The sequence below is a fragment of the Benincasa hispida genome, chromosome 6, assembly GCF_009727055.1.
Source record: "Benincasa hispida cultivar B227 chromosome 6, ASM972705v1, whole genome shotgun sequence".
Taxonomy (NCBI): domain Eukaryota; kingdom Viridiplantae; phylum Streptophyta; class Magnoliopsida; order Cucurbitales; family Cucurbitaceae; genus Benincasa; species Benincasa hispida.
The window spans coordinates 51,136,710-51,148,225 of NC_052354.1; the positions used below are offsets into that span (position 1 = coordinate 51,136,710).

General features: G+C 35.8%; 1 protein-coding gene across 1 annotated transcript; it reads left to right on the forward strand.

Annotated features, from left to right (window-relative positions):
- The first annotated feature begins 4,864 nt into the window (after positions 1-4,864).
- LOC120079286 (photosystem II protein D1-like) lies at positions 4,865-5,227 on the forward strand. Its single transcript, XM_039033441.1, has one exon. The coding sequence runs from the start codon at positions 4,865-4,867 to the stop codon at positions 5,225-5,227; it is 363 nt and encodes a 120-aa protein (XP_038889369.1).
- Positions 5,228-11,516: the final 6,289 nt, after the last annotated feature.

Here is an 11,516-nt window from a genome sequence, read left to right on the forward strand (position 1 = left end):
GTGGTGGTTCACAACTGGTCTGTGAGGAGATTGGAGCAAAATTCGTGGTCAATTTGGAGCTACAAATTTTTATTCTCTAACTTTTCTTTTACGTTTATTTACATGCTTATTCCTTATAAACTAGCAAAAATAGAGTACTAAAGATCCATTTTACTTCCGCTGTGTATGTGCACGTTCTAATAGTGAAAGATTTGTGAACTCACTTATTCGTTATATTGGTTTAACATAAACCTTAACCATCATTTTTGGTAGCAATGTTGAGGATCCATTGTCCTTTAAGAAGGCAATGGATGATGTAGACAAAGATGAATGGATCAAAGTGATGGATCTCGAAATGGAGTCTATGTACTTCAATTTGGTCTGAGATCTTGTAAACCAACCTAATGGGTAAAACCTATAGGCTGCAAATGAATCTACAAGAGAAAAAATGGTGTTGATGGTAAGGTGCAAACCTTCAAGGCTAGATTTGTGGCAAAGGGTTATACCCAGGTTGAGGGAGTCAACTATGAGAAGACTTTCTCTCCTTTTGCCATATTGAAGTCTATCTAGATACTCTTGTCCATTGCCACATATTATGGCCATGAGATTTGGTAAATGGACGTTAAGACTGCCTTTCTAAATGGCAATCTTGAGCAGACCATCTATATGCAGCAACTAAAGGGATTCATATCCTGAGGTCAAGAGCAAAAGGTTTGCAAGCTTAATCGATCCATTTATGGATTGAAACAAACTTCTTGATCTTGGAATATAAGATTTGATACTACGATCAAATCTTATGGCTTTGAACAAAATGTTGATGAACCTTGTGTTTATAAGGAAATCATCAATAGTTCAGTAGCTTTGTTTAGTTCTGTACATAGATGATATCATACTAATTGGGAATGGTGTAGGTTTACTAACTAATATAAAATTGTGGCTAGCGGCCCAATTCTAAATGAAAGATTTGGGAGAGGCGCAGTTTGTTCTAGTTATTCAGATCTTTAGATATCGAAAGAACAAATTATCGGCCTTGTCTCAGGTATCATGCATTAACAAGATGCATGTCAAATATTCAGTGAAAACTCCAAGAGAGGCTAGCTACCTTTCAGGCATGGAGTTTCTCTGTCTGAGGAACAGTATCCTAGGACACCTCAAGAAGTTTAGAAGATGAGACAAAACGTTTATGCATATGATTTTGGTAGCCTGATGTATGCGATGTTATCTACGAGACCTGACATCTGCTATGTAGTGGGGATAGTCAGTAGATAGCCTAATTCAGAATTAGATCACTGGACTGCCGTTAAAACCACCCTCAAGTATCTTCAAAGAACAGAGATTACATGCTCGTATATGGGTCTAAGGATTTGATCCTTACAAGATACACAGACTCTGATTTTCAAATTTATACGGATTTCAGAAAATCTACTTCAGGATTAGTGTTTACTCTTAATGGAGGAGTTATAGTCTGGAGAAGCACCAAACAAGGGTACATTATTGACTCCACCATGGAGGTTGAATATGTAGCAGCTCATGAAGCTACCAAGGAAGCTATCTAGCTCAAGAAATTCTTGACTAATCTGGAAGTGGTTTTAGAAATGTCAAAGCTCATCACCCTTTACTGTGATAATAGTGGTGTTGTGGCCAATTCCAGGGAGCCTAGGAGTCATAAGCGCGAGAAGCACATAGAACGCAAATATCACCTGATACGAGATATTGTGCATCAAGGAGACATGATCGTCACGCAGATAGCTTCGACGCACAATGTTGCTGATCTATTGAAAGAGGCTCTCACGGCTAAGGTGTTTGAAGGTCACTAGAGAGTATGGGTCTACGAGACAGGCCACATCTAATATAGGGCAAGCGGGAGATTTTGTACTGGGCGCGTATTGTATGTCCTAGTTTCTTGTTTTTGTGTACTTTTGTAATAGTTTGGCTTTTATGATGTACATTCCACTAGCTTTAGAAAAAGTGGGAGATTTTTAGGGTTGATGCCCTAAATCTCGTGGGTCTTGTAGTTTGTGACTGTACTGTACAAACAATTTATTCATCTAATCAAATCTAAGGCATTTTATTTGACATTTAGTAGCATTAACCCACAAAATCAATAAACTAAGATCCAAGGTTATATTCTTTAACTTAAACATGTATGTGGAGACATACAAGTGGATCATATTTAAGTGATGACCAAAATGGTTTGTAGTAGATGGATAACGCTAGATACCTTATCCTTGTGACACTACGAATATGACCCGCTTTGTAGTTATTACAATTGTTATAAAGTGCTACCAATGATTTGATCCTGATCATTCATGTAGAGACATGTGAGCGGGGGTGTTCTATATAAAGAATTTGTATAAGATCGAACCACGAAATGAATAATCACACTATATAACATCGTTGATAGAAGAGACTTACATTTCACCAGGATGACCATATGTGACTTGACCTGAATCCTGAGTGAGTTGTGAACTTCTACCTATGAAGACGTTCCTTTGATGCATAAGTCAGAGTGGCCTATATCGCCGACTCAATATGTCTTACATTTTAAGGATTTGTCTGATTGGGTAGTTGGGAATGCAGGTTCACAAGAAGGAATTCACTCATTCCCTACTCTTAGGAAAAATAGAGAAACTTCTCCCTTATGGGTTGATTCTGGGGCTTGAACAATGTGGCGTCACACCATTTCTTGACCCGAGAGGGATTGGTCATAGTTGAACTATGATTTATTGTTCATTAAAGGGCTCAGTGATACTTAAGGAGTTGATCTAAATATAAGGCAAAATGGTAATTTTGGTCCATTTGTACTTACGAGCAATTTGTGAAGGGTCAACACACTATTGATTGGTTCCAATGGACAAAAATATATCTGTAGTGCGAAGAGTGCAACTTTTAGTCTTTAGTGAAGTGACCGATAGTTAATGAAAGTTAGTTAATTTAATTAAAGAATTTAGTTAATTAATCAAATACCATTAAAGCTTCAATCTATAGGTCCATGAGGTCCCCTCAGTAGCTCAATTGGGACTAATGATCAAGTTAAAAAAAGCAAACATCTTGATAGATATCAAAATAAACTAATTAAATTTAAGTTCTTTCTTTGGCCCAATTATCGATTAGAAGATTTAGCTCGTATGAATCGTTATTGGTTTGATACCAATAATAGCAGTCGTTTTAGTATGCTAAGGATCCATATGTATCCACAATTGAAAATTCGTTAATGCTACATTTTTCCTATATTGCTCGTACCTTATATGGTATATGAAGATAAAGAAATAAACATATGGCACTGTCTTAGATTCTGATAGATGATATTAATTTAATTCAATGACATATCTATTAGATTTAGAAATGAATCAATAAACTATTGTTATTTCATTTTGAATTTCAATTTCAGTTTGAAGTCTAAATATTTTTTGTGCATGCAGAATATACCAGCCTTTTGTATACCTATCTGAATACAATTTTCAAAAATTGGATTGCTAAATTTTAAAAAAAAAAGAATCGAAATTCTTAATCAAAGTAAGATTATTGTGTATATCAAATTAAAATGAGTAACATTATTATTACTGATCAATAATAATTTATAAAAAAATAAAAAAGGAGGCTAACGAGATTTCATTTTATGATAAAAAAATCATTCAGCTCAGTTATTTCGCAATGATCCCTACCTTATTGACCGCAACTTCTGTATTTATTATTGCCTTCATTGCTGCTCCTCCAGTAGATATTGATGGTATTCGTGAACCTGTTTCTGGATCTCTACTTTACAGAAACAATATTATTTCTGGTGCTATTATCCCTGCTTCTGCAGCTATTGGTTTGCACTTTTACCCAATTTGGGAAGTTGCTTCCGTTGATGAATGGTTATACAATGGTGGTCCTTATGAGCTAATGGTTCTACACTTCTTACTTGATGTAGCATGTTAAATGGGTCGAGAGTGGGAACTTAGTTTCCGTCTGGGTATGCGTCCTTGGATTGCTGTTGCATATTCAGCTCCTGTTGCAGCTGAAAAACGCTAGCTAGCTAGGCTAGCGCACAATGGCTTTCTCCGCGTTGGGCTCGCTTCTTCAAGCTCCCCCCAACCTATACAAGACAAGGTGCTGCTCGCTTTTTCTCTCAGCCACAAGTGGCTTATTTATGTAGTGGTCGGCATTCCTACGTGCTCCTCCTTGGAGTTTAGTTAATTAATCAAATACCATTAAAGCTTCAATCTATAGGTCCATGAGGTCCCCTCAGTAGCTCAACTGGGACTAATGATCAAGTTAAAAAAAGCAAACATCTTGATAGATATCAAAATAAACTAAATAAATTTAAGTTCTTTCTTTGGCCCAATTATCGATTAGAAGATTTAGCTTGTATGAATCGTTATTGGTTTGATACCAATAATAGCAGTCGTTTTAGTATGCTAAGGATCCTTATGTATCCACAATTGAAAATTCGTTAATGCTACATTTTTCCTATATTGCCCGTACCTTATATGGTATATGAAGACAAAGAAATACACATATAGCACTGTCTTAGATTCTGATAGATGATATTAATTTAATTCAATGACGTATCTATTAGATTTAGAAATGAATCAATAAACTATTGTTATTTCATTTTGAATTTCAATTTCAGTTTGAAGTCTAAATATTTTTTGTGCATGCAGAAATATACCAGCCTTTTGTATACCTATCTGAATACAATTTTCAAAAATTGGATTGCTAAATTTTATTTTAAAAAAAAGAATCGAAATTCTTAATCAAAGTAAGATTATTGTGTATATCACATTAAAATGAGTAATATTATTATTACTGATCAATAATAATTTATAAAAAAATAAAAAAGGAGGCTAACGAGATTTCATTTTATGATAAAAAATTCATTCAGCTCAGTTATTTCGCAATGATCCCTACCTTATTGACCACAACTTCTGTATTTATTATTGCCTTCATTGCTGCTCCTCCAGTAGATATTGATGGTATTCGTGAACCTGTTTCTGGATCTCTACTTTACGGAAACAATATTATTTCTGGTGTTATTATCCCTACTTCTGCAACTATCGGTTTGCACTTTTACCCAATTTGGGAAGCTGCTTCCATTGATGAATGGTTATACAATGCTGGTCCTTATGAGCTAATTGTTCTACACTTCTTACTTGGTGTAGCATGTTACATGGGTCGAGAGTGGGAACTTAGTTTCCGTCTGGGTATGCGTCCTTGGATTGCTGTTGCATATTCAGCTCCTGTTGCAGCTGAAAAACGCTAGCTAGCTAGGCTAGCGCGCAACCTATACAAGACAAGGTGCTGCTCGCTTTTTCTCTTAGCCACAAGTGGCTTATTTATGTAATGGTCGGCATTCCTACGTGCTCCTCCTTACTCACCGACTGAAGAATCTAAAAGTGACCTTTGGATGTTGTCGTGACGCTTTGATTACGAAGGTTGCCGTGGTCTAGAAAATACAAGATGCTCATTAAATAATACGAAACTAATCTTCACTTTGACAACTCAAGATATTCAAATAAATTTGTATGTTCTATTCTAGATATAGCATAGTAATTGAAGTCTCATTCATCTTATTATTATTGATTTGAAATATAAAAAAAAAAAAAAGACATTAGAGCTACTCGATTAGCTACGGCACTAGGTGCATTACCCCAAGGGTGCCCCAAAGTTCCTTCACCCTGAGGAAGCACTCTGCGGGGAAGATCCAGGGGAACGAGGAAGGCGGAATCAAATTAATTTTGGATTAATTTGAATTGTTCAAATTAATTGAGGGAAGTAATTATATGTAATATAAATGAATCATATGTGATATAATTAATATAATGTATTTGATACATTATAATATAAAGTTTTATTTGAAAGGAAATAAATATTTGAATATGATTCGAATATTAATTATATAAATGTGATTCATATCAATACTATAGATGAAATTTAATACGAATTCAATTCATATTAAATATAGGTCAAATGACAGAATATCAAACTATAGGTTATACTATATATGATATACTATAAACTATAGGTTGTGTTATATTAGATATAATATATAGTATAATATATAATATTATAGTAAGTTAGTTATCTATACTATATATATATAGTATATATATATATAAAATTGAAAGTTTTGGTTTTTTAATTTGGTTTTTTGAATTAATTAAAGGGAGGGAGTTATGGAAATAACTTCCCCCTTATTTCTCTCATTCAAGAAATTGTACAAGTGGGGTTGGTTTTGGATGGATTTTAAGTTCAGTCTTCTTTTCTTCTTTTCCCAATAACGCATGCAAAACAGATGAGGATTCCTCAATTGAATTCTTTGCAATTCCTCCTAAAAAAAATCTCTCCTTTTGCCAAAATTATACGAAGCCCACACACTCTTATGATTCTCACCCTATAGAGAATACAGAGGTCTCATTGTGGTGGTGTCCAACTTTGGTTCGTTCATTGCTGTCTTTTGGTGTGTTCATGTTCCAAGAAGAACATTGGGATCGTGACCGAAAGGGAATTACGCAAAGAGTCTAGTCTTCATGGGTAAATAACTTCAAACCCTAATTTCTCTTGTTTTTTTTTGTTTTAACAAAAGCGATCAAAATTTGAACACGCCGTGTTTTCGAATTCTGAATTTTACATTTCTGTAAAAAAATAAAATTGGGCCACGATCTACTTCCACACAGGTGTTCACGCATCCTTTAATTGGTACAAAGCCAGGTTGTTTTGAGTCCGAGTTTTATTTTTTCGGAATTAAATTCAGAGCTAATGATAGGATTTTAGTGTTTCTGCATTTATGTTTGATGAATGTGAGGAATTGCACTTTTAGATGTTTTCGGGATTGGTCTTTCTAGTTTTCTGCTATTATTTTACAATTCAGTATGTAAGGGCCCGTTGTTTTTAGGTGTAATTTGTTATCGAGTCTGTAATTATTATAGTCCGGGTCGTTTGTGCTATTTTTTGGGGCAGATTTGAAGAATTCAGAGCCAAGTCGGAGGAGAACCTAGTAAAAATGCACTATACAGAAGGCGTTTTGTACAGTAGCATCGCAGCGCTGTACCCTATCACTGCGACTCCGACATGAGGTGAACGGAAAAAGTTTCCACACCTTCGTAATGCTAGGATACAACATCCCAACGCTTCGAGGGTGTTGATGCAATGTAGACCGGCTTGGCGAACGATTCGTAGTCCAGGTGGTTTGAACTAGTGGTTCGGCTCCTTTAGTGGTTCAACAGCAGGTTTTGTAATATTTTAGTTTTTTATTAATTAAATTAATATAATAGTTATATTAATTTAATTAATGGTTAGGAGGCCAATCCCGGTCCAAAATATTACTATGTAATTATGCATTAGATGTATGATTAATTTTATTTTATTTATGTCATAATGAATGTAATATAGTCAAAATCCCACCATAGAATATGCATTAATTCACACATCATTTAATATAAATGTTAAATTATAAGCTTGCATGAATTTATTTGACCATGCTCATGCATAAGAAGGGTCTCTAGGTAGTGGGAATCCACTTGTACAAGGGACATTCTGAACTTCAGGTTCCTAATTATGGCCCTCAAGATTTCGACCACGGTTACCCCTTCCTCTAGTTCGTGGCATTTCCTGACAATCACACGTTAGTTACAATCCTAAGCTTAAAAAAAATCTAATGTATAATAGTCTATATTAATTTTTTTTGGACATACCTGGTGATGACAAATAATTTATTATTGGTCAATGGGACACTATGGACTTATATAATAAGCCAGTCTACAAAACCTAAAAGCTTAGGCTATAATACCAACTGAGATGACCCCGACTTTCTAAAATGGGAATCAGATCGTTACTACATGCATGCATAAATCTCAAATGACGTTTTCACAAAATTTAACTAAATTCAAAAGAATGAAATAAATTTATTATAAAACCTAAGGAACATAAAATCTTTGTTTGGGGTACCCCCTAGCTTTATTTAAAAAAACAATAATTTATCTAAATAACCAAATTCAAGCAAAAAAAAAAATGATTTAATTGTTTAACTTCTAATCTCAAACATGAAAACATGAGAAAACATATGCGGAAGCGATGTCAAGTTCCAAGGTCCAATCACAAATTCTTCTTGTCATTTGTTGTCTTGTCCTTTCCTTTACCTAAAAAAAAACATAGATAATATAGAGTGAGTATAAAAATAAGTGACCTACTACTAGACCCACTAGATGTTGTTAGCATCCCTATCAAAACAATGGTGAGCATCCCAACATAGGCATAAGCATAGGCATAAGAGGCGAACCCTAAGGCACACTTTCATAGGGAGTGACTTCGAAAAGACACAATAAGATAATTGTAGGTGGCGATCCCATGAGGATGTCAAAACATATTTAGGGGATGCACACAGTTCGATAAAAGTGCTAATAGTCACCATTAGTCTACATGCAACATACATCGTCCAAGTTCAAATTATGCCATAACATAACATAATCATGGTAACATATCTCATGAGTTCCTAAAACAGTCTCAATAGTCATCAAACAATCAATAGAAACAAGCTTTCAATGCAAACACAATCTTAACACCAACTTGGGTTTAAGGGCAAACCGGTAGTAAACCACTTACCTCGATTAAACCCAATAAAGTAGGCAATTTAATCCTACTCTTGGTCTGGCTAGAATCTTGGATTAAGTCCCTGTCAAGGACCGTGTTTAGATTTTATTTCATTATTTAGGACCTTTAACCATGCTTCCATTTCACTCTAAAGTATTTCTACAAATTTAACCAAATAAAACTTAAATAAACAACTCTAGGGATGTCAAAACCTTAGAACTTACACAAATTTCCAAAGTCAACATTTAATAATTTTGGGCAACTAGAAATAAAATTTCAAAATTCCCTAAAAGCTTGAGTTTAACATCAAAGGCCTATGAACAATAGTAAATCAAACCATAAGTCAGTGGGTATTACAGTCTAAATAAAACCCATACAAAATCAAACCAACAACTAATCCCAAAATATGCGGAAAATCATCCAATAATCGAACTTACTAAGGCTGGTCAGCAGTTCAACCCCCTTCAAAATCCAATCTAAAAACTAAAATTCAATGGGCAAATAACCAACTAGTGCTCAAATAAATTCCATGGACATCAAAGATCTTCAAAGAAAACCTCTAAATCTTGCCTAAAATAAATCAACTCTTACCCCAAATCACAAATCTGGCAAGAAACAACGTCCACCGACAACTAGAGAGCCTAATCGACGATGAACGCGAGGTTGGAGATGACGGCTTCGATGATTGAACGATCGGACGCGCGAACTTCAAAATCTGAGACGTGCAAATGGTGAGGCTTCACGATCGGGCGCAACGACCGATGGCACTCTTTTCGGTGGACTACTGACGAGTGAGGATGTCGTCTAGCATTGAGGTCGGGAAGGAAATTTAATGGTGAAGACCCCACATAGTGGCTAGGGCTGGAAAGTACGCGAGAGAGGGGAAGAGCGCCTTCTCCATGACGTCTATTGTTGAGGTCAGGAACGGTGTTTCGTAATGTCACTAGGATAAGGTATCCGACCTTATCCATCTACTACAGATCGTTTAGGTTATCATTTAACCATGATCCACCTATATGTCTCTACATACGTGTTTAAATTACATATAATAACCTAGAATCTTAATTTATTGGATTGAGTAAATGCTCATAAAATAACAATTACTTTATTAATAACAATTTGTTTACACAATGTTTACAAACTACGAGAATATAAGAGGGATTTAGGACACCAATTTCAATAGTTAGGAATTGTCTCAGGAAGCTTACCTCCAAATTCGACCCTCTAATTCCTTCTCTAGAGCTCAGAAAGCTCCAAATACCTCAACCTGCTCCAGGTGCTTCGAATTCTGACCTTCATCAAGTTCCTTTCACTTTTGGACATCCTTCTGGGCAAATCTTCTCATGGCATCCCAGTGTTATATTCTACTCCCAAAGAGCTTAAACTTAGTTGAAAATCGTCTTCTTAGCACAAGCCAACAAAGGCACAAATTTGATAGGAATACATGCATCCATAGCTCCCATCATCACACCCATCTTATATAATTTCTTTCTGATCGAGCATGTCGGGTGAGTTTTCCGCAATTCACACACGTTTGTTATTCTTATTTCATTTTCGTGCCCATCTTTTTAGGAAAAGACAAAGATTTTGCATTGAGAAGGTTTTTAGAACTTTTGGTCGAGCTTGAGCTTAGTGGAACTCTAATGTGCATAGTGCCTGGTGGAAGACCTTTGGACTTTCTTGGAGGTATGATTTTTGTCACCGCGGAAGGGAATATCCAATTTTTTGGAGTTTTCTTTTTGCAGCCCCATATTTTCTTCCTCACTCATCCAGCTTTCAAATGGCTCTGAGATCAACTTTTTTGGTTGAGTAAAAAGGGTCAGACCGAACCTCTTTCCACAACCCATATTTATAGAGAATTCTGCATGAATTCCAGCTTCCTCAATTTTGTCAAGTAACCTCCCTAGCTGGCCTTTTCCTCAAATTTGGCTAACCCTCATGAAGCCACCTCATGCTTCAGCCATGTTATGTGTCTTTCACTACACAAAACTTTACTTTCAATTCATGGGAGCTTGCTTCAACACATGGATGCTTCTTTGCTCCCAACGCATCACTAGGTTTCAAGCTTCTCAATGCATGACGTGTCTCCAAGCCCATCTAACCTCTATGGCACGCCAACCAACGTATGGTTTGCCTCTCTTCAAGCCAAATCCTTCGAAGTGAGGTTCTTTCACCTCATGACATAGCTTATTTCCTTGGCCATTCTTTTCCTTTCAACACACAGTTGTCTTCAACGCATGGTTGCTGCATAATTCTCAATGCAAGAGGCTTGTTTGAGTTGTCTTGCATGTTCTACTTGGCTTCACCCCTAAGGTATCCTTTACTAAATGCATGGTGCATCAATTTTACCCTTCATAAGGTTTCTTTGGATGCATGGTAGCCTTTGACATGCGTTAACTTCACTTCTTTTCCTCCTTTCTTAGTTTTTAAACTCATCCTCAAAGCATGGTTTCTCTACTTGAGTTCAAAGTATAGTTCTAGTGTTTCTAGTTATGCTACACATCCAAGTAGGCTATTTTTCTTAGGGTATGCGTCCACTTGGCATTCCTTAAGGTTTCTTGGTGTAACTCCTTCCCAAAGGGTTGTCCCATGCTTTGCTTATTATTCGAAGCCTTTTTTTTGTCGTTTGATTCTCGAAGAGGGCCCCAAAACAAAAGAAGATTTATAATACACCAAACTACATTATTACTACAAAAACATAGCAACAGTGGTAAGTACAGAGTAGAACCACAGAGAGGCCAAGAATTAATTCTCTGCTAAGCTAAATTTGACTGTGAAAACAGTAAAAATTGGGTTTTGGTTTGATCGATATAATTTGAAAATAGGCAGGAAGTTAAAATGCAAGGGGTAAATGTAATTTAGAAATGGAGTCCATCTAATTTTTAGAGCAAAAGGGAGAATTCTATGCAATTTCTATCATGGACCTCGATAATTAAACAACCGTTTGATTCGTGCGTGCACAA